At 41.0% G+C, this 23502-nt stretch overlaps 3 protein-coding genes across 3 annotated transcripts in view; 1 reads left to right on the forward strand and 2 right to left on the reverse strand.

The window, feature by feature from the left end:
- LOC121811916 (alcohol dehydrogenase 1-like) overlaps positions 1-4058 on the reverse strand; it is a gene marked incomplete in the record, with an annotated part of 14446 nt that extends 10388 nt beyond the window's left edge. Inside the window, 1 exon segment of the mRNA XM_042228912.1 lies at positions 3973-4058. Coding sequence (XP_042084846.1) covers positions 3973-3990 — 18 coding nt within the window.
- Positions 1-4110, reverse strand: part of LOC102291400 (alcohol dehydrogenase 1) — a 4883-nt gene extending 773 nt beyond the window's left edge. The window contains exons 1-7 of the mRNA XM_042228911.1: positions 3973-4110; positions 2947-3048; positions 1335-1476; positions 1156-1243; positions 834-1053; positions 472-732; positions 233-365 (exon numbers count right to left, since the gene is read on the reverse strand). Of these exons, the coding sequence (XP_042084845.1) occupies positions 233-365; positions 472-732; positions 834-1053; positions 1156-1243; positions 1335-1476; positions 2947-3048; positions 3973-3990 (964 nt within the window). The 5' untranslated portion in view covers positions 3991-4110. The remainder of the gene's footprint in view (positions 1-232; positions 366-471; positions 733-833; positions 1054-1155; positions 1244-1334; positions 1477-2946; positions 3049-3972) is intronic.
- Positions 4111-16958: 12848 nt separating this feature from the next.
- On the forward strand, positions 16959-22665 carry LOC121815911 (serine palmitoyltransferase 2-like). Its single transcript, XM_042228915.1, has 3 exons — positions 16959-17577; positions 21334-21469; positions 22406-22665. Exons 1-3 carry the CDS (start codon positions 17505-17507, stop codon positions 22560-22562), a joined length of 366 nt encoding a protein of 121 aa, XP_042084849.1. The 5' UTR covers positions 16959-17504; the 3' UTR covers positions 22563-22665.
- The last annotated feature ends 837 nt before the right edge of the window (positions 22666-23502 follow it).

Below are 23502 nucleotides of genomic sequence, written 5' to 3' on the forward strand. Positions count from 1 at the left end.
TAATTTGGTGTGTGAAACCAATTATGGAAAATGTGCAGATGTTTGAATGTGCTGAATACAACCTGGTGCTTTTCAAAGTTCTGCACTCAATGTGCTGATGTAAAGCTGAAGAAAGTTAGCTGCATATGGATGCAGAAACATCTCCCCAAAACTGGAAGCTGTGCTCAGTAATGCTGCAGTGGTGGTTACATTAAATTACATTAGTTAGTGTGGATGATCACATGTGCCTCACCTCCAAACAAAGAGCCCTTCCATGTACGTCCAGCAATGAGCTGAATGGGTCGGGCTGCAAAGTCGTGGAGATCAGTCCAGCCAACCAGCACGCTGACACCCCAGCCTTTGATACAAGACTCCAAGGCACTGCGCTACATGATAAAACCAGCCAAATGTCAGCTGACTTGTAAACATAGGGTTCTTGACCATATTTACAAACTGATCCAGTCTTTATTCGAATTTGTCAGTCTGCCTCACCATGACTGCCACGTTCCCGACACATTCCAGGGAGTAGTCCACACCTCCACCAGTCATCTCAGCCAAAACTTCATTGATGGGTTTGTTGTGATCCTTTGGGTTCACAAACTCAGTGGCTCCAAACACTTTGGCCTTCTCAAACTTGTCTGGATTGATGTCAACAGCGATAATCCTTTTGGCCCCTGCAGCCTTGCAGCCCATGACTGCAGCCAAACCCACAGCTCCCAGACCAAACACGGCACAGGTGGAGCCCGGCTCAACCTGGAGGAAAAAAAATAGTCAGTTTGGATACTCTGGACTTGTTAAGACTTCATACAGTAACAAACATCAATCTTCGCCTGCTGTCAAACCTACATACACACCTTAGCAGTATTAACAGCTGCCCCATATCCAGTGCAGACCCCACACCCAAGGAGGCAGACTTTGTCCAGAGGAGCAGCCGGGTCGATCTTAGCCACAGCCATCTGGTTCATCACAGTGTACTCAGAGAAGGTGCTGGTCCCCATAAACTGCAGCACCTTCTTCCCCTTACAGGTGAACCTGGATTCTGCTAAAGCCATCACATCAGGACTATCAGAAGCCCTGTACAGAAAACATTGGTTAAAAAATATAGTACTTTGTGGCAGAGGGCACATATAAAACAAATTCTACGATTAAGCGAAATTAAGAAAACGATTAACTCACCAGCCTTTTTCACACTGATTGGTCTTAGGATTCTTACAGAAGCGACATTCCCGACACTGGGAGATGAACAGAGGGATCACCTTGTCTCCTAAAATTCAAAAACAAGACTGAGAATGCTGCATCTTACCGAGACCACCTGGTGAACATGACAAGACAGACAAATGAAAGCTTTAACTGACCTGGCTGAAACTCAGTAACGCCGGGGCCAACGCTCTCTACTATGCCGGCTCCCTCGTGTCCAAGCACTGCTGGGAAGCCATCTTTGTGCATACCCTCAAAAAGGTGGTACAGGTCAGTGTGGCACACTCCAGTTGCAACGATCTGCATGAGAACACAGATGATTGTTTCTTTTGGACACTTGAAGAGTTTGGCTTGTGGTTTTATCTGTGCAGTTTGCTAAGCTTTTTACCTGACATAGCAAGAATGTGAAAGAAATGGAAACGCAAGGGAATGGATAAAACTCTGTCTTTTGCTATATACCAGAAATACACCCAAAATTAGGAAGCATTTTGTTAAATAAGAACATTTCTGGGGTTAAAATTTCCCCGGATGTTATTAGGTCTTTATCTGAGTCCAGTGGCTAACATCTCTGTCCTGATTTTTCATGGACTTTTAGAGATTAAATACAGTGGCTACACCCCATCAAACCTGGTCACACATGGTTATTCTTTGTGGTAAAAGGTGTCCAAGTTCCACAGTTTCTTTTGTCATACTGTGTGGATAGTGTACTGCAATTCCATAATGACTAGTTAAAAAAAAAAACTGCTCACTGTCGCCTACAGCTTTTAGCCTTAGAATCATTTTGAACAGCATTAAATGGTATAGAACCAACAAGTACTACTGAAAGACAATATTTTTCATATCTGCTCCCATCAGAGATTCAGTTTTTAGATGATAGCCTCATTTGCTAGCTAATGATAGCTAATAAAAATCTGCATTAGTATACTTTATTAGAGCTAAAGGCAAGATCTACTGTGTGACATTGTAGGTCTCATCTCTGTATCTCTGTGCCTCTTGTCAGTCAACTGGACATGAAATCTTGGAGAAGATGAGCCTGGAATTACTTTAAGATCCTAAAAAGGAGCTAAGAGTTATTTTACAAACAGTCTGCAGAGCATCTGATGGTATTCTGACTGCATTTCACATTGAAATGTGCTGACATGTCACTAAACAATATTGAGCAACATTTTGAAAGGAACGTAGTTTCACTGGGTCTGACTGACATCATACGTCCGCAAGTAAACACCGTCTTATTTGTCTGATCTACAGGGTGGAACCAAGCACACCATTGTTTTTCTTGTGACATTACCAATAAGTTTGATGTGTCACATGGCCCTCTTCCTATTGAAAAAAACAAAAGTTGTATCCAAGATGGCCGACTTCTAAATGGCCACCATGGTCACCACCCATCTTGAGGAGTTTGCCCCCTCACATATACTAATGTGCCACAAACTAGGACTTTAATATCACCAACCATTCCCATGTTATTACGTGTATCCATATAAATGGCCCACCCTGTATATTTTTTTATGTCTATTTTTGTCACCTGCACTTTGTCCTTGTCAGGTTACAGCTGATTTGAATATTTGAATATTAGCTGCACTTTAGTTATCTGAGTTTTTATCTTTCAGATTTTTCACTTTTGCCTTATTACCCATTTTTTGTGTTTCACCATGAGAAACAGTTTCCTGCAACTTTTGCTTAGATTAGAACCCACTATTATGATTCCTTTCATTCACCAACACAAGTGCACTAAGAGATCTCTGTGAATGTATGTGTGTCGATTCTCACCTTGATCCGGACCTCATTGGCCTGAGGTGGGGCTACCTCAATCTCCTCAATCACCATAGGCTTGTTTGGCTCCCAGGCCACTGCTGCCTTGCACTTGATGACCTAAAGTGGCAGCGTGAAATGTCACATTTTTGGGGTGCTGCTGAACTATACCAAGATGGGTTTCTGGAGAGTTATGACAAGCACCTACTCATGTAGCATTTGTAATTTGAAGTGCATTAATGCCTGCCTGGCACAACTCGAGAAATTTCAAACATCTTTAAATTATACTATTCAACTGGTGCAAGCAAGAGTTTGTGCAAAAGAGCCACTGTTTAACAGCAGATTGGTTTTAATAGTTCAGATAAGGCTTTTCCTGCAGAAGGGCAAACATCATATGACAAGGAACAGTCTAAAGTCCATGTCTCATTTAGCAAATGTAGTAAATGTAGACTCTGGAAATTGAATAACACAAAATAAACCATTCACTAAATCACATGTTGTTACATTACATAAATAAAGGGGCTTTTTTGGTCATTATTTTTGAATTCCCTGCACTAAATTCTTGGGCATGCGCCATACTTTTCTTTTGGCCTTCCACAGCAGCATCCTTGCCAAAATTTGCAGTTGCACAAAACTGTCTCGATGGCTTGAAAGTGCATTCCAAGTCAAAATAGGAAACGCAATATTTCACAGATGTATTTCATCACAGTTTTATTGCAATCAAAGTAGTAACTCTAGGCTGGGCTTAGTGGAATAAACATGCATGTGTAAAAGGATATAGGTTAACAACTGCTCAACTGCCCTGAAACCCTTATCTGTAACACTTTCGGCTATTACAGTGTTCATGACACACCCACCCACACTTAGACACAGAGGTACAGCAAAATACATTTCAACCAAGTACAATATTTTAATGTGAGGTTTGCAACAAAATTTTTTGAAACAACAAAACAAAAACAAACAAACAAACAAACAAAAAAAAAAAACCCACATTAAAACATTAAAGCTGTAAATGAGGCCTCCCATGTGGAATTATGTACCTACCTTACCAGCGGTGGACATTTCTGCAACTATGACAGAGTCACAAAAAAGTTGAAAGCAACAGGAGCTGCAGGACTGGAGTCAGAGAAACTCGCTTGGACTTGCTGCTAAAATACTACAGCTGGAGAGGGAGTTATGCAACCACCAGATGGGCAGGGACTTTTCAATGATTGCAAACCGAAAACGGTTTTTCTTCTTCCCTTGCTTAAACTCATATGGAGAATAGATATGGAGGCTGCTATGTTTGCACAAACAACCCACAGTCAACACAGATGATAATAAATCATGGAAAAACTCACTTTTGTGCTGCGTTTATCAAAAACTATGACAACTTACAGAGCTACCTGACGCTGTATTTCTGTTATTTTGTTTGAGTGGCCATCGTGAGTCATTTATGCTGAATGGCATAAAAATTTATATTCATTTCTTTATAATTACACAGTTTATGACACTCGACAACAATCATCACGATGACAAATTCACTGAATTGTTCTATAATTTTGAAAACTTTATATAGTATGTCAAGGAGGTGACAAAGATTTCGGTGGCACTCAGGCTTCACATTCACAGTTTGGAAATTTGACAGATGATTTCTTAGTCAACTGTACAATCACAGACGCGTAACAGTAAGTTGGTACATTAGAAATGTTATCTTTTGGATTTGTGTACAATGTAACTGGACTTTAGTAACAGTTCTAGATATTGCATCAGCCCTTTAATCTTATATAGATAAAAGTCAATATGCAAGTCTTTGAGAGAACTCCCATCATAAACTTTATAATTATCAACTACCCTTCTCAAGACCTTGAAATAAAACTTGCTACAAACTCTCAAGTTCATTCCAGTCCAGGCTGTCAGTTATCTGTACCCCCAGAAAATCCCTGGTGACTACCTCAACAGCACTGTTGTCATTGATGAGAGTTTTGTCCTGAATTCGATGATCATCTCCTTGGTCTTCTTGACGTTTCGGAACAGATTGTTAGCACTGCACAGGTCCACTGCTTCACCTTGTCTCTATAGGACAGGTCGCTGTTGTCCCTAATGAGACCCACCACTGTTGTGTCGTGTGCATACTTGATGATGTGACTAGAAGCAGATGCAGCACTGGAGTCATGTGTCATGAGTCCAGCAGCCAGTTAACCATGGGAGTGCTGACTGTTTTCTACTCCAGATGTACCAAGCTCAGGTGGAGAACAGAGGAAATGGCGTCCTCTGGAGAGCGGTTTGGCTGGTAAGCAAACTGGAATCGGTCAAATATGGGAGGCATTAAAGATATGTAGTCCTTTACCAACTTCTCGAAGTTCTTCATCATTATGGGAGTTCGTGCAGCAGGGTTGTAGTCATTAAAACACGTGATGGGCACAGGGATGATGGTGGCAGACTTGAAACATGATGGAACCACAGTCTGCTCCAAGGAGTTGTTAAAGATATCTCAAAGGACATTTGCTAGCTGGTCACCGCACTCCCCGAGTACTGTTGGGGTTTTTATTATGAGAGACAAGACAAATATGCTCCAATTATAAGCTTTCACAGATAATTAATAAAACATTTAAAATTTTAAATTAGTTTTACATGGCGTTGTAGGCCTCTCTCAGGCTCAAAGGCTGCCGCACCCAGGCAGTATACACTTTTAATTGTTGGTCACAGAAACTGAATGTTGACATGATTGGTCGAAAGAGCTGAGAGTGGCCTTAGGTCTGATACCAGCTCACGGCCAATCACCAGCTCTGCAGCTTTCTGGACCTCTCCTTATTTGGGGACGCCCTTTTGCAGGCAACACTCCCGTTACGATGAAACCACGTTTTGTTCTCCGGTCAGCCCCGTAGAGTTAAAGAAGGGGTGTAAAGTGCATACCATAACAGCAGATTTATGATCAAGGCCACATTCCTGTGAGGGGGTTGTGAGGAAGTGTTGTCTCTGTTAGTATCAGAGTAAAAGTCTACTTCCAAAACTCCTACATTACACTGTGTGCAACAAAGGACAAAACACAAATATGTGATACTAATTATGAGATATTAGCCTTAAAGATCAAAATAAATCCCAACAGTACCCATCCTGGAATGTTTTCCGTACATTCACTTTTCCCAGTGTTTTCCCAGACATCATCCGCATTGAGATTCAGCGCTTTCTCATCCGCGTGAAGACTGGCTTTTATTGCAGAGGTGTTGTCTGTTGCAAATCTACAGAAAGATTCGTTGAGGTCGTTGAGGAGGTGTGGGTTGTTGTCATACAGTGTAGGAGTAGCCTTATAAGCTATTATTGCTTGAATCTCCTGCCACATGCACCTGGTGTTATAGGGTCACAGAAGAAACTGAACCTTCCAGCATAAATGCACAGTTCAGGCTGACTCTAGCTGTCTTGAACACAGCCTCATCACTAGACTTAAAAGCAGCATTCCATACTTTTAGCTTTTTGCGTGCCTCCGGTGTCATCCAAAAAAACCCAAACAAACCCTAAATTGGACATTATATCTAGAAAGTCTTGCTGGCGGACGTTGGTTACTGGCCTGGTAGCCTGGCTGCCCCTGGGAGGGTCCGGGACGGGCGTGGAGGCTTGGGGGTCTGGGGGTGCTCCGCCCCCCGGTCTGGGGTGCTGGCCGGGCCTTGGGGGCTTGGGTCCTGGCTGTTGTGTCGCCGGAGCAGTGGGCGGGTGGGTGCAGGGGGGCTCAGCCCCAGTGCAGGGGACCTCTGGTGCATCGGCCCTACTAGGGGGCTCTCTAACTGGTGGGGAGGTTGTTATATCTTTGCAGGTGGTCTCCTCACTACAGGAGCTCACTCTGCAGGTGGGGGGAGAGATATAGGAGAGGTGGAGAATGAACTCAACCTGGGTGTCTATTGTCTTGTGTAGTTTGGGAGATGATTGGATGATGGGGTGGGTGCAGTTTTCTCTGGGGTGGAGTCGGGTGGGCTGCCCCGGACTCTGTGGGGCTGGGCGGTGCTGCTGCTGCGGGCCCCGGTCCGGATGGGCCTGGGCCCCCTTGCCCTGGTGGGTTCCAGAGTGTGGGGTGCCTACTGGGGTCAGCGGGCCGGAGCCCTTTCTTCCCTCCCCATCCTCAGCTGACCTCCCTATTCCCGCTCTACCACACCCACCCACACACGCAGGGCTTGGGGTGCAGGTATGTCACCAGGGTGCAGGGGAGGCACTCCCCCTCTGTCCCCTTCTGGCCGCCTGTGCCTCAATTTTATTCTGCAACCTAGACATCCACATTACTCACACTCTCACATAACACATACATATAGGGCCTTGGGGGTGGGCACGTTTTACAGCATCCAGAGGATGGTCGGTGTACTCCAACCCACCTCTGGCGCTGGTGCCCTACCCTCAATTTTAAATGCATTTAGACACTAAGGGTTTTCGGGAGGAGCCGTGCTGCTCTCTGAGAGGAAGCTAGTACCATGCTCTCCTGAGTTTTAAATGCACTTTAGAACAGCACACAGCAACACTACATATGAGCGGGCGTAGGGAGGTTTGAGGTCTTCACTCACCCCGGTTCTGTTAGCCGTCAGGGCTGGGGGGCTGGGAGGAGGTGCTGGCCGTCAGACTGGGGTCTGGGATGCGGGGCCTCCCTGCTACTGCAGATAAGGAGGTGGTCCGCTTGCCTCCACCCCAGAGAGAAGGGTTACATCTCCTGGGTCTAGGTGCGGCTTGCCCCTCTGAGGGCGGGGGTACCTGGACCTGGGATATAGAGTATGTTTGGGGAGTGCGACTGTCTGTGCAGTGTCTATTTGTGTCTGTCTACACGTTGGGTGAGTGCCGAGTATTTGGTTGTGCATATGGGGTGGGAATGCACGTTTGTGTCCGCGTGTGCCTGTTCGTCTGTGTCTATATGTCAGGTTGGGTCTTAGACTCAACCTCTCTGGGTACATCTCAGGCCCTCTAAAGTACGGAGGCCTATCTCCCCTCACCACACTCCCTGCCGGTGGCTGATGCCCTCAGACGTTGGTGTGTTGGTGGTCCTTGTCGTCTGGGGCTGGGCGCTCATGTATGTACCGGCTCACTCCTGGTGGCCGATTGGCGGGGCCGGGCGCCTGTGGCCCGGCTGGGCTCCTTCCGGGGGGTGGGATGCCCTCAGGCCTCTGGGCCTGAAGCTCGGTCCTCTCTGGCACAGCTGGCTGCCGGCAGAGCCCGCGGGCACGCCACTGCAACCCCCTCTGGCCTCTGCTCCGTAGCTGCGGGGTGACCTCTCCTTTGGGGCTCTACTCAGCTCTTCCCAGGAGGGTGGCACGGTTCCCCCCCTTTGGTGGTCCTCCTCGGGTCCTTGTACTCTGGGGCCTCTGGATATCTGGGGCCTGGATCTCCTCCATACCTGCTTCATACCCTGGGGACGGGGCTGTGGCTCCCCACACTCCCTAGCAGATCGTTACATGGAGAAACCTTTGGAATGCAAGCATGCTGATCCACACAGGTATGCACACAGGTGTACACACGGGTGATTCACAGACGCGGACTACAGCTTTCTTGGCTGCTGCCTCAAAGCACATTGTGCGCTGTCTATCTTGCGTGCTGCACAATATCGTTTATTATTTAGTATCTACTGATATCTACTGCTAGCTAGTTTATTGTGATGGTGCTGTTTTTTTTTATTATGTTGCTCTTTGTTGTTTGCTTTCTCTTCTGTTTTTTTTCTCCATACAGGTGACCCAGGTGTTTTGTTTTTTTTTTTTTTTTCTTTCTTCCCCCCCTTCTCACCGTCTCTTCTCCCCTTTGGTTTTCTTTCTCTCCCTCTCTTTCTTTCATTCTTTCTCCCTGTCCTATCCCCCAGTCATGTCTGTCCCGTTTGTAGCAACTGAAAATAAAATAAATTCATAATTATAATAAAGGTCAATCAAATGGACCAATATGGCAAGGCCATGATGATCCACTTGGTAAAATAAATCCGCTTGGCATCTTTCTTGGCCTTAAGACAACAATTCTGATGGCTAAAGATCCAAACGGGACACAAAAAAAAAAAAAAGAAAAAAACAATAGGAATAAAGAGGCTCTCCAAAGTCTTTAAAGAGTTATTCCAAAGGTGTGAAACAATCACCTCACAAACAGCTGGCAACTTAAAAAGATACAGTTATGATAAAGTTTAACTGCAAGAAAAATGCATTTCACCCAACAGCATACTGTGGGTTTGGCACAAAGTTTTCCAAATAGTTTCTTTTTGCACCTGAACAGGACCTTTTGTAAATATGGGCTCTAACTGTTCACCTGGGGGAATGAAGAAACAAATCTGGTCATTAGGAATCAAACAACAAACACATTACTCTGAGCTAACGTCATTTCGTTATTTCTAATGTGTGACTTGTGATGACCTTCCCACTATCAAGAAAGTCCTGACCTGCTTTTATTGGTGATTGGCCGGTGACTGAGCTTTGAATTGGCGTGAATTTGGTTGGTTCCCTCTTTGTTGGCAGCTTGGATGTTTTGGTTGTTTTGCTACTATGGCTGATTCTCATGCTTTAATTTGATTTTTGATTTCTGACTACTAAAGATTTTGCAAAGCAGTGTGGTGTGTTTGTTGCTGCAGGCCATGTGATGAGGTCGGTTGTACATTTAAGTAACAACACTTTGATTTTTACTTGATGTTGTAAGGTCAAATGATTTCCTGTTGACCCCATTTGCAAGAATGGATTTGCTATTTGGCGCAGATAATACTTGCATGCGCTGCTTTCTTAGTTGCAGCCTACTGTTATTGATTTGCTGCCAAAGGAAGATCAGCACTTGATGCAGCTTACCTCTTACTTCTAGGCAGTAAAGGCTGCCCCAGATTAACTGCTCCATCTCTGTTTCACTTCACTGGCCACCAACTCATCAGTGATGTTTGTCTCCTGATGGGGTAGTTTTAATAAACTCTCTTTTAAGTAAACTTGTCTCCCTTCCTTAAGACTAGCATCTTGACAGCCAACCTTCCACTGAGACGATTTCTGATCAGGCTTCAGTCAATAACAGATTGATCAACTGAAAGATCAGACGCATCAGCTCCTGTATGCAGTCTTTGCTTTCAGACTTCCAGATACACTCCATTGACTGAAGGTAATTTTTAACCCTGCCACTACCAACTTCTTCAAATTTGCACTGCAAATCATGCTGAAATACACCAGGATTTGGACTAAAACACATTGGTAATCACTTTGTTACGTCAAAGAATACTATTGTTATGCAGTCAAACAGTTGTCTTTGGCATTGTTTTTGCTGATCTGACAAAAAGAAAAACTGGAATAGGTTAAGTGGCTTAAACAAAATGCTCTTCTGAAAATGGTCAAGCACTAGGACTGAAAATGAGTGAAAAAGCCACCAGTGTCCAAAAGAACAACTTAAAAAGTTTTTCAGGAAACCTGCAGAACTATTGACAAAAACATTTAAAAAAAAATAAAAAATAGAAAGTCTGCCCTCCAAATTAACACACAATCATGACACACTACATTGGGGTATTAAAAAAAAAAAAAAAGAAGAAAATTCCAAATATTTTAAACTCTTTTATTCATCTACTCGTGTAACTGACAAGGGTGAAACATTACGTTTTAATATTTTACCGATATGTTGAAATAGTGCATTTTCTATGATGAAATGCAGAGAAATTAGTTAACATGGATATCACACAGTGCTAATTATACAGTTGAGTACTGCTGAAGACTAAGTAGTTGAAGAGAACAATTAAGATGTTCAAAGATGAACAACTGAAGTTATGAGAGTAGAACCAGAATTCTTAGAAAGAAAATCTGCTTCAAAGGCACTACTTTATATCAGAGAACAACGATCTCTGATGTGTGGTAACTTACACTCACACATCCGTCCCAACAGCTAATTTTTAATGAAACAATATATAAACTTTGTAGCGAGCCATCATCCATAACAGCATTTCATGCCGTTTTACCAAAACAAAGAATAAAAACAACGAGGTTATTTTGCTTTTATGGTTGAAACCAGATGCCGTCTTTGCAGAGGACTACTGAGAAGTACCAATGAACTGAAGGGAAACTGATCTAATTAATGTTCAGAAACTCCTTAGTAAAATGTCAGGACATAAAATCTTTACATAACGCAAACATATGTTTAAATATTTGCTGTGAGTATAACGGTACAGCTTCTCTCGGTTCATAATTAAAAATACATAGATACATTCTGTATTTGTATGAACAACATTGCAACCAAACTTTCAGCTCACGAACGACCATCTGTGATCGATTCTCTGCAGAAAGGAAGCCAAAAGGATTACATAAGACGTGTTACACAAGTATCCCACACTACACATCAGAAGATCCGCAAAGATGGACCAAAAAATAAAACAACTCAGCAACCCCAGGAAGACATGAACACAGAATGTAGTAGGTTACAAAAAACAAAACAAACAAACAAACAAACAAAAAAAAAAAAAACAGCAACAATGTGTCACTTTGAGCACCACCAGCTCTGGTGCAGAGCAGCTTCTGGGAGGAATTCTTCCTGTGTGTGCATTAGTATGAAGGACGAGCGCTTGCACAGCACTCGTCAGTGTGCACACATGCAAGCGGTAGCATATACACGTGGGACATGAGTTCCCTTCACTAAGGAGTGCTGCTGTCCCAAAGCTCAGTAGTACAATGTAAATGCCCACATTTCCAAATACAGCTGCTGTTTATGTGGAAGAACGTAAAGGCAAAACACACTCGCCTATCCTAAGAAGACTGTTAACATCATTATTGACTCATTAGTCTCAGCACAAAGAAAGCATTTTGTTTTTCAAGGCAAAACAATTATCAGGCACAAAGCAGCAAAGAGCTGGATCCTGTCCACACTAGTTTACCTGCGCTAATAGATATTCTTCAGTTTGAACCTCGTCACATGACTTAAGAGGAACCCCCCCCCGTAACAAACAGGAAGACAAACACAGTCCCAGTAATTCTGGTCCTGGTGGGGGGAAAAGACGCTGACTTTGTAACTGTATAATGTGTATTATGTTTTAGGGTTAAATTCCCCATTTTTTTTTCTCCAGTAGCAGCACTCAAGTGTGTTTAAATCTCAACATGGAAAGTGGTAGTTCTGTCAATGAAAGAAATCATGTTTATAGTTTTGCAACATAAAACTGATTATTATAAAAGTGTTATTCACTTAAAGCGGCGCGTTTAAGCTTTTCCTTTTTTTTGTATATATAAAATCGCTACAGCAGTGGATATTTATAATAATTCTACCCAAAGTTTCAAATAAAAAGGTCAGCGAATGCAAACGTCATCTCTGTGAGCCAAAACCTCAGCGTTAGACTGCTCTGAATGTTCAGTTATCAAAAGGATTTTCTACTCCTGGGGCTCGTCTCATTTAGAGAAGATGTCTTTGTTATAATCATCACGAGTGTCGCTCTGAGTGAAGAAACCACGCTCACTTGTTATCAGCAAACACTTAGGGAGGTGTGACCAATCAGAAGAAAGTCAGTTCCAATGAAAGGGTGCTAAAAATGGGTCATTTTCTAACAAATTGAGATGAACTGAGAGGCGGCTCCAAGGCTCAGTATCACATAAATAAAGATTATTTTGAACTGTGAATAATGCAAAGCTACTCTATAAGAGTTTAACAGTAACAATACAGAGAGCAGGTCCTCCTTAAGGAAAATGAAAAACAAAACAAAACATGTAATATCATTACAATAATTTCATTACTGAAAAAAAGATAAAATCAAATGTTTGAAAGAGTAATTAGTTTTTGATTTCTATTTCGACTTGTGATTTTTACTTAAGCCTTGAACAGGATATTAAACATTTATTCTTTTGAGCCATGCGGCCCATTCAGGAACATTTCCTCACACATACAAACATCACAGATAATCTGTTCTGTTCACTTTGGCACTGTTCTACTGACCCAGAGCTGATCTCAGTGGAGGCAAATAAAATTCTCAAACGCAAAATTATGGCAATACCTTCATCTTACTGCTGAAGACAGATATTTCACTTTACTGGAGCTACATAAAAGACAGTATTTGGGATTTGGGGAAATGCGCTCATCTGCTTTGTTGCTTAAATTCAGATCTATGCTATGCAGCAGGAAAAATATGAAGTGAAAGTTAGCAAACGGTGAGCTTAGCTTTAAGACTTGAGGCTGACTTTGTCCATCTAAACTTCTAAATAATAGCAATAAATGTCAAAATGTTTTTTTTTTTTTTTAATGGAAAGCTGTCAGGTAATTAGCTCTAAACTGACAGATTCGATGTTACATTACTCGAAAAAAAACAGAAGGAACTGGCTGTAAGTCATGTCATGTTTGCACGCCAACAGGCTCCTGGTGGTGAAGAATTAGGTCTTGTGGAAATGCATCTAGTGATTTCTACTTATGACAATAACGGCTCCTTTCAAAGGAGTGGAAGAAAGGACCGTTCATTGATAGATGGTAACGATGTTCTCCTTATTAGTCTCCTTACATTTTCGATTTAAGTCAGATTCATGTTATAAATGAAGAAAAAACAAAAAGATGACGTGCACACTGGATCTGTAATTACAAGCTTAACAAAGGCCAAAACCACAAATACTAAAGACACAACCAAACAAACAAAAAAATCTTAAAAAAAAAAGTGATAAAAGACGCAGGAAGCAGAGGTGCCATTTTCACTGTTCACAATCTCTGCATGTGTTGTAAGGCAAAATAAAATCTGAGGGTATTTTTAAGCGTTTTGCTTTCGTCTGGGGAGGTTACGAGTTGGCAACATGATGGCAGGGGGCACGTACGCACAAGTTGCTCCTTAAGGAAGACTTGTGATCCATCTTGACCGACCCGCTCTGTATTTTCCGGGGTTGTTCTGGTTCACGCCACTTAAGCAGCAGAGTGATTCATCAGTCGTCAATGTCCTCATACACATCATCATCAAAAGGCCGCGCAGAAGACAGCTGCAGTCTGTGACGGGAGTACTTGAGCTGAAGGAGGTCTCCAACCTCACTGATGACGTTCAGCGCCTGTGGAGACATTTATACAATGAAGAAGAAAAAAAAAATGCTGTCAGTCTGAAGGCCAACATGAAGAGCGAGGACGTTTACAGATGCAGAGACACCAGCCTCGTAAAACCAAATTGTAAACTGGGGCCGAAGCAGGAAAGATCTCTGGTTTGAACTTGTACATTTTTCACTTCTATTACCTGGGTGTTAGAGCAAAGTGATGAGTTCATACAGACACGTCTTCCAAACAGCAGCAAATCGTCATTCTATCTAAAGCTCTTCAACTAAGGAGGACATATTCACTCTGAGCGCATGAGCTCTGGTTAATGCAACTGAAGTGCTACAGTTCAAGCTGTTATAGCATAAGGTCGACAATAATTACACAATGTAGGGATGAGTATATATTGCTGAAATGAGTCTTTACATTTTAATGTGGTTTTGCTTTGTTGCATCATGCATGTTTGTTTCATCAGTTTTAACTTTAAGCTTCATCAGTAGACTTCTGCTCACTTGAGGTCAGAGCAACAAGCTGCAGAACAAACAACCTTTTAAAAAGTTTTAAGATTCAATACTGTCAGCTCAACAGCACATTAATGGGTTAATTGGCATAAATCTGGACTCCCGTTTTTATGAATCTACAGTTTCCTTTTTAAAATTAATATTTCTCTCTCAAGATTGCAAATGCTACATTTTGTTCACCAGCTATTTGTTAAATCCCTCAGTCCTGCAGCACACAGCTGCTTTTCTGAAATAGGAAACGAGATTTATTGTCGCACATCTCACACTGGTGACATTAACCAGGAATAATAAAGTAACAGGCTGGAAAAGAAATACAAGAGAAAAAAAAAAAAAAAAGTGGAGAATTTCCAAAAATTCAGAGTAAAGTTATTTCTCCCAGTGCGTCAAAACCTTATACAACGCGTTTTTGTTCTGAAATTAGAGCTCTGGAGTAACATGCATGCGTGGAGTACATTGTTCCCATTACACCAGATGTTTATTCACCAATTCCTGGACTTATGCAACTTTGGATAAGTGACTATTTATGGGGCTTGAGGAGTTTTTCAGTGTTTCAATGTGTGTAGGTTGCCAGTAAAGCAATATATACCTTCTGTTTATGGTAAAGCTTTGTGAGGATGACAGATGGGCTTTGTATCACATCTTAAAGTATAAAAGGAACTGAAATGCTTTATTGCAGTCAAATCATGAGTATCTTTCTGTGTCGTTTCGGCCAAATATTAAGTTGGTTCATCTCCTTAATCAAGTAAGGCTTTTCAGGTAGACTAAAAAAAATAAAAAAATGAAATAAAAAAAAAATATTTCATGGAAGAATCAATCACTATTCTACCTCTGATGCTTTTAACATTTTGAGCCATCAGATGTCGAAGTAGCTCCTCCAAATCAACACTAGGTGGACAATTTTGTAACAGTCTCCACATTTTCAGATACATTAGTTATAACCTGACATTTAAGGTTGACAGATTATTGCGGTCAGTAGAATGAAATAACGATGGCAATAAAAGGATTTAGGTCGGGATGTAAGTGTGGGTGTGAAAGAGTGAAAAGATAATACTCTGAAAGCTCGCCAGCGGATAAAAGAAACACACAAACCAAGATGACACTTCAAAGTGCATGAGAATAATACAGAGAGGAAGACTAACGGAGACAGATTTTACACCATGACAGATAAAAGCACTACGGTACAGTACTCCCACTCCTTGTCTTCAGCTTATTTTGTTCAATTTTTTGAAGTGCACCGAGAATAATAGGAAGATACCATAACCCTGGATATACAAAACTTCCTGGAGACACTGTTTGTATCTGCGCCAACTGAGCAACACACATTAGACAGGAAGCACAGGAGAAAGCTCAACCTCTGTGTGAGAGGATTTACATTAGTGTCAAAATGAGAAAAGAACCGTGGAGGATCTAAGACGGTGGCCCGTAGTGAAGAGCAAACAGGTCTGCAGTGAGCTCATTTCAGCAACGCAGAAGAGCCCTCGCTGTGAAGAGTGGGCGGATTTAGATGTGTTGTAATCAAAGCTGAACTGCCTGCACTTACACAGGCCAACACAAAGAGCAATGTAGAGGTCTACACTCAAAACACAGGGAACAAACAGTACGTTAACCTGCAGAGTGATACAGCTGACACTTTATTTTTATATGGAGCCTCTTCTGGGAGACTTTTCCTGACACTCTCTAAATCCAAGTGAGGCATTCTTGTCCTTTGGTGCACTATATGAGAGTGAGAAGTGAGATTTGTGTCTCAACAATCCAACATAATGACTCCTTAAAAGTACATATATTTAACTTTGAATTTTGAATGCGTTTGCACTAACGATAACATAATGCACAGTGAAACCCGCAGATCTGCTCGGGCTGGGGGAGCTCCCCTCCACCTCTTTACAGGTCCCATGTCGTTAGGTTTTTACTACTGTCCACTCAGCACTTTACAGTCCATCCCTGATCATATTGGAAGGGTAAACTACCTTTAAAAAAAAACAAAAAAAAAACAAAAACAAATAAAGAACATATCCTTAACGGACCTTCCTTCTTACAGTAGTTGCGTGAATACCTCATCCCACGTTACCACCTTCAACAAATCTCTCCCATTTCCTCCAGTTTTTATGAAATTGGTCCATTTTAAGGTTAAAAAAAAAAGTAAGTTTTTCCATTCTATATATTTCCTCCATTATTCCTATCCAATCTTTCTTTGTTGGGGGCTCTTTCTCCAGCCACCTCCTGGTAAGCGCTTTTTTGCCAGCTCCCAACAGGATGTTTATCAAGTATTTGTCCTTTAAGGAGGCTGCTGATGGGATATCGCCCAAGTACACAGTACAAAATAGGGCTGGCCAATTGAGTTGAGATTGTGGGTGATCTACTTATAGGGCAGCTACCCATGTACGTGGACGTCATGATGGGCGAAACTGTTTAACCAAAAGCTTTGAGTGCTGCAGGTTGGATAGCATCGCAGGGAAAAGGTGAGCTTTATCTCTTGTTTATTTTTTATTTTTTGAAGAAAAAAAAAGGGGGGGGGAAAGAGTGCATTTTCTAGAATAACATCAGTTTAAACTCAGTTTTTCAAGAGTGCACTGATGCATGGACTCTCTAAGCGTCACTTGTTGCAGACACGAGTGCTAGTCATTGCAACAGTGCATGTTGCATTCTTGACAACAAAGCTTGCTTATCGAGATGGTTATCAAGATAAGACACTTTGTCTAAATCATCATGTAGTGGCGTCTTAGAACTGCCGAAGCCCTCAAGCAGAACAAAGGAGTCGGAGAAAATTGGTCATGAATCACTTAGGAATGTGTTAACAGGTTACAGGATGTAGCTCACATTATGCTTTTAATGACTTTCATATCCTTCTAAAAATGTAACGGGCAGACTGACAGGTTTGAGAGCGCAAAGCGAAATTCAGTTCTCACTTTGTGCTTATCAGACTGTTGAGGTTTTTAATGTAAATCTGGTGCTTCTAAAAATAAAATAAAAACATTTTCACATATTCGTGAAAGAGGGAAGCAACAAGCAACGTTTTGAGGGACTGAGAGACTGCAGCTGTTCATGCGTATCTGCTTATGTCTTCTGTGTGTCTCCTGGGTTTAGGAACTCATCGAATACCTGCGCTCCCATTCCCACAGTGCGGTCTACGCCACCTCCATGTCTCCTCCTGTGGTGGAGCAAATCATCACTTCTATGAAGTGCATTATGGGAGAGGATGGCACAACAATAGGTAAGCCTCAGTCCAGATTGTTCACTTTTTTATATGTGAGAAAACTGCATTTCTTCCACTTTGCCTGTAGAACTCTATCATTTTGTATTTTAAGTTATTTTTGTGGTGTTTATTATGGATGGATACATCAGAAACACAGGTTACTAAATACGACAAACTAAAGTAGTTGTAAATAATTGTAATAATTTCAATTCGTAGGTAAGTTCCTAAACGAGCTACTACAGGATGCTAATGTGATAATTAACTGTGTTTCACCCATTTTTTTATTACAAGTGAGAGATTGACTTCAGATTTCGACTTCAGTGCCCTTTTAACAGTTTCCTCTTTATCTTTCAAACATGTATATTGTTAGTTCCAGAAATAAAATAGATCCTAACTGCACTGTGAGTCCTCGATAAGTTTCTAGGCATAACCATGTGATTAACAAGAAAATTTAGAAATTATAAGTACTTCTTTCACCATATTAGTTCTTTATGATATTTCATCTTAGGTATATAAGAGCCTATCATTGCCTATCATTGGAGTCATGAATATTATCCGTGTGTTTAACCAGGATAAGGATACTACTTAAAAATTGTAGAGCTCCATATTGTGCACAAAAGGCCAATGCTCTCTGCTTGTTATAGGATCATTACTCAACCTGATATATTGACATAAGATTCGGATATCACCTCTGGTGTCGCTCTCGATTTTCTATTTATAGACATGATTCTAATTGGTTAGACTTCAGAATCAGAACTTTGTAGTGCATTATGTCACGTTAAGGGATATTTCTTTTTATCATACTACTCCAATTGCGATGGAACAGAATATCGATGGAGGCTGTAACCAGGAATATATACTGAAACAGGATGGGGACTTTCCCTCCCAAACTTAGAAAGCTTATTTTAAAGCAGCACAATTAAGATACTTAATTTATTGGTGTGATCCACGTATGAAGCAAAATGGAAATATTTAGATGTGACACAATTAAAATTACCACTACAGACAATATTAGGAGATAAAAAATTATATTTGGAACAGAAAAATAATTTAAATGAATGGACTAAAACTCCTTTAAAGATATGGTTTGATGAATGTGAAAGTCTTAAATTAGGAGCTGGTCTCAAACAACTCAGATGGGTCACACATGATAAGGAATTTATCCCTGCACAAATAGATAGACGTTATACAACTTGGTTAACAAGGGGGATCGGACCATTTTGCTCATTGTTAGGAAAAGAAGGATTACAAAGTTTTGAAAAATTAAGAGACACCTATGGTTTGGAAAACCAAGATTTTTTCAGATATCTCCAAGTTAGGTCCTATTTCAATAGTAATATAAAAACTATAGAAGAACGTAATGAAGGCCTAGTCCCCGTTATAAAAGAAGCTTATAAAGGTCAGATTAAAAACAAATTGATTGCTAAACTTTATCAGAACTTACAATCACTTAAGGATCAATCAACCAATTATATCAAAATTAAATGGGAAACGGAGGCTAAAATCAACATATCAGAGGACAGTTGGTTAAATATATGCAGGACACAGATGGAAACTACTAGCTCGGGTTATTGGAGGGAATTCACGTGGAAAAATTTTATTAGGTTTTTTATAACACCCAAAATAAAATACAAACAAAAAGGTCAACTGACAGATGGACAATGCTGGAGAAACTGTGGGGAAAACATGGCAGATCATTTCCATATATTTTGGAAATGCCCAATAATCCTGTCATACTGGAGTGAATTGGTCGAATCAATTTACTTGGTGACTGGTCTCAAACTAAATTTGGATTTTTGTACTGTGTACTTGGGCGATATCCCATCAGCAGCCTCCTTAAAGGACAAATACTTGATAAACATCCTGTTGGGAGCTGGCAAAAAAGCGCTTACCAGGAGGTGGCTGGAGAAAGAGCCCCCAACAAAGAAAGATTGGATAGGAATAATGGAGGAAATATATAGAATGGAAAAACTTACCTTTTTTTTTTAACCTCAAAATGGACCAATTTCATAAAAACTGGAGGAAATGGGAGAGATTTGTTGAAGGTGGTAACGTGGGATGAGAGTATTCACGCAACTACTGTAAGAAGGAAGGTCGCTTAAGGATTGTTCTTTTTTTTTTGTTTTTTTAATTTTTTGGTTTTTTTTGTTGTTGTTCTTTTGTTTTTTTAAAGGTATTTGACAACTTCAATATGATCAGGGATGGACTGTAAAGTGCTGAGAGACAGTAGTAAAAACCTAACGACATGGGACCTGTAAAGAGGTGGAGGGGAGCTCCCCCAGGCCGAGAAGATCTGCGTGGTTCACTGTGCCATTATGTTACTGTTAGAGGAAAAACTATTCAAATAACAAAAAATGTTTTGCTTTTAAGGAGTCATTATGTTGGATGTTGAGACAAATCTCACTTTCCACTTGCATATAGTGCACTCCACATGCACTGCAGTCCATGACCACATCTGAATCTGATTGGTATATAGGCACACAAAGATGTTATGTTGAGGTCAGAAAACTTCCTCTATAGATTGATCAAAGAGTGATAAACAACTAAACTCTGCAGCAACGTCAAACTGCAAAACAGTTTCGGATTAAAAATGTAAAAGTTAAATGGCCAGTTTCAGCAAACTTCAGGCTGTTCTTGCATATTTACTATAGTGCATAATGGTGCAGGTCCTTGGTTATTTGTTTTGTTGCATTATGTTTATAATTTGGTGACGTCTCCACTTCTGATGATTTTATGTCAGCAGTAATTGTTATGATGGGCCACCAGGTGTCACTGCAAAGTTAAGAATTGTAGGACTGGAGCCAGCATCTGGTCTTTTTCACCAGATGTTATATAATAAGAAAAGGAGTAGAAGGGGAAAAAAGAAGGATGTCCAGTTATAAATATGTATGTATTTTTTTTTTATAATGGTTACTTGATTTAATTAAAGAGGTTAAGGAATATTTTATGATGATCTGTGTTTATAGACGAGGCAATTCTATCTCCTCTACATGGATTGTTTAATCTAACTTCAACCCTTTTGCTAGAACAGTTCAAGATGTCTAAAGTCCACAGTACACAGTTTGATTCAAATGTAGACGTGCAGAACGTTTCTTTTTCATCTTTGGAAAGCATCATTAAGAGCTCATTTTTATTTTTTGCACTTCAGGAAAGTCAAATTTAGTAAAGAGTAAACAGCCCTCGGTAAGAGAATCTCCTCTAAAATTGAGTTGCAATCAGTTGCAACCAGTGACTGACAAAATGTGGATGTAAAGAAAAATTATTAAAAACCCACAAGAAAAAATAAATCCAGACGAAACTAAATATGGGTAGATAAAAGATGAATGATACAAGCATGACACAATTTAAATCATGCAAATGCAGATTTACACCAAACAAACTCGTTATTATAAACAAATAATAAACTTGTTTGTTAACAAACCCAGACCAACAATAAAAACAAAAACATTTAACTGATAAAGCAGTAACTGCAGGCAGGCTTCATTAATGAGTTTGCTATATCCAGTGAGTGTGAGTAACAAATTACACTAAGCAGAGATGAGTGGATATCACAGCGCTCTGTGAATATTCACATATTGTCCATTAACACATCAGCATGTGATGACTTGTGTGTCTAACACGTTAAAGTTGCAAAGCAAACGGCTGTCATCACACTGCAAAAAACAAAACCTAGATGATTAGATATAGATGATCTTAGAACGCAGGACATCCGTGTGATTAACTTCCATCGTGCTTCCTATCAACTCTGTCTCCAAATTTCTTCATCATCCTTAGGCAGTGAGCGTGTGCAGCAGCTGGCAGAGAACACGGTCTATTTCCGCAAGAGGCTTCGAGAAATGGGCTTCATCATCTACGGCAACAACGACTCTCCCGTCGTACCCTTGATGCTCTACATGCCTGCCAAGATAGGGTGAGCCTCCATCTTTGCTGTTTACTACTGCTCTGATTGCTGGAACTCTTAATTGGAGCCTTAGAGCAATACAGTGTGATCAATTATATCATTTGTTGATGAGTATTGGGTTTTTTGTTTTTCCCCTGAAATATTATTAAGGTAACAAGTTTAAAAACTCTGTTATAGCAGTGGACAGTAGACAGTGTCCCAACGTCACATCACAAGAGCTCAAGGTGTTAAACTGACTGCAGAAACTGAGTCTAGGTGCACACATGCTTTAGTATCAGTACAAGGACTGTACCTCTGCAGCTTTAATTAATCCTGCTGTAAATATCAAGCAAAACACTGGGACCAAAGAAGGTTTGGGACCATTCCTTTTTTCTTCTAATAAAGAATTTGTCTGTCTTCGTAAAGCTTCTGCAGACATGTTTTCACAGAAGACTTTACCCATCTTTTTTTGTCTGTCATACTCTTTATTAAACCTCTGCGGTTATTTTTGCTATTCAGTTTTTTTAATTCAATTCAGTTTTATTTATACTGCACCAAATCACAACAGTTGCCTCAAGGCTTTATGTTATAGGTAGACCCTACAATAATACATACAGAGAAAAACCCAACAATCATATGACCCCCTATGAGCAAGCACTTTGGCGACAGTGGGAAGGAAAAACTCCCTTTTAACAGGAAGAAACCTCCGGCAGAACCAGGCTCAGGGAGGGGCGGGGCCATCTGCTGCGACCGGTTGGGGTGAGAGAAGGAAGACAGGATAAAGACATGCTGTGGAAGAGAGACAGAGGTTAATAACAAGTACGATTCGATGCAGAGAGGTCTATTAACACAGTGAGTGAGAAAGGTGACTGAAGAAGAAACACTCAATGCGGGGAATCCCCCAGCAGCATAACTAAGGGAGGATTCAGGGTCACCTGATCTAGCCAGCTTTGTCTCTCCCACCAGAGCGTTTGGCAGGGAGATGCTGAAGAGGAACATTGGCGTGGTTGTCGTGGGCTTCCCTGCTACACCCATCATCGAATCGCGAGCACGCTTCTGCATCTCTGCCAGCCATTCGAAAAACATGCTCGACCAGGTAAACACACACTTAAAAATATCTTAACACGTGTTTAGTATTCAGCATGTCTCATTTAACACATTCTAGATATGATATTCTTTTATGGTAATACTCATAGGTAAAAGTCGACAATGATTTCTCAAAATTTTCTCAAAAACCAAGAAGAAGAAGCTGTTACACACCACTGTGTGTCATTAAATCCTGCTAAATAATGACCACTAAAAATACTGTTCTGCTCTGTTCTGATGTCTGATGATGGCAGTTAATTGGATGTAATATTCTGCAGCTTGTACTTAGTATGCAAAAGCTGTCAGGTTTTTTTTTTTTCTTTAAAGAAAGACTGCAGCACCTACAGCTGCAGATGTATTGATGTTGACTAGTCTTGCGTATCCACTTCTCGCTGTCCACATAGGCGAACGGTCAGGCTGAAGCCATTACATTTCAGTGAAAAACATTCCCCGAATTCCTCTAATTACTCAGAATTGTTAGACCCGAGCCTCTATGAATAAGCTCACTGGTGTTTTGCTAAGTGTACTTCCACAGGGGTTATGGCTAATTAGGGCCTGCACACAGATCAGGTTTTTGTCAAAGTTTTTCCAGCATGTAGCTTGTTAGCTAGATTTGCCGGCAGGAGTTCACAAGGAGGAGAAGGGTGCAATTACTAATAGTCTACCAGTGGCAGGCTTATTTGAGTGGTGCTGGCTGCTACTAGCCAGGCCTGATTTGTTTAGTTATACTCTCTAAAGTTTGTTCATTCCTGTTTCACAGCAGTGTAATGACCTTTGAGCTGTTTGAAACTAAGTGGAGAAATCTAGTTGGCATTAAATAAAGTGGAGCAGTCTAACAGGGGCAAACACTGTCTGCAATTTGAGGGACACTGATATGATCTCTTTTGACCTCAAATGTCTACCTATGCCTTGAGTAACTTAGAGCATGCCGAGTCCCTTGCAGCTTAATGTCTGACATCCCATTGCCAGAAATCCAT

Source organism: Haplochromis burtoni, unplaced genomic scaffold (genome assembly GCF_018398535.1).
Source record: "Haplochromis burtoni strain Fernald_Lab_line unplaced genomic scaffold, NCSU_Asbu1 Contig_364, whole genome shotgun sequence".
Taxonomy (NCBI): domain Eukaryota; kingdom Metazoa; phylum Chordata; class Actinopteri; order Cichliformes; family Cichlidae; genus Haplochromis; species Haplochromis burtoni.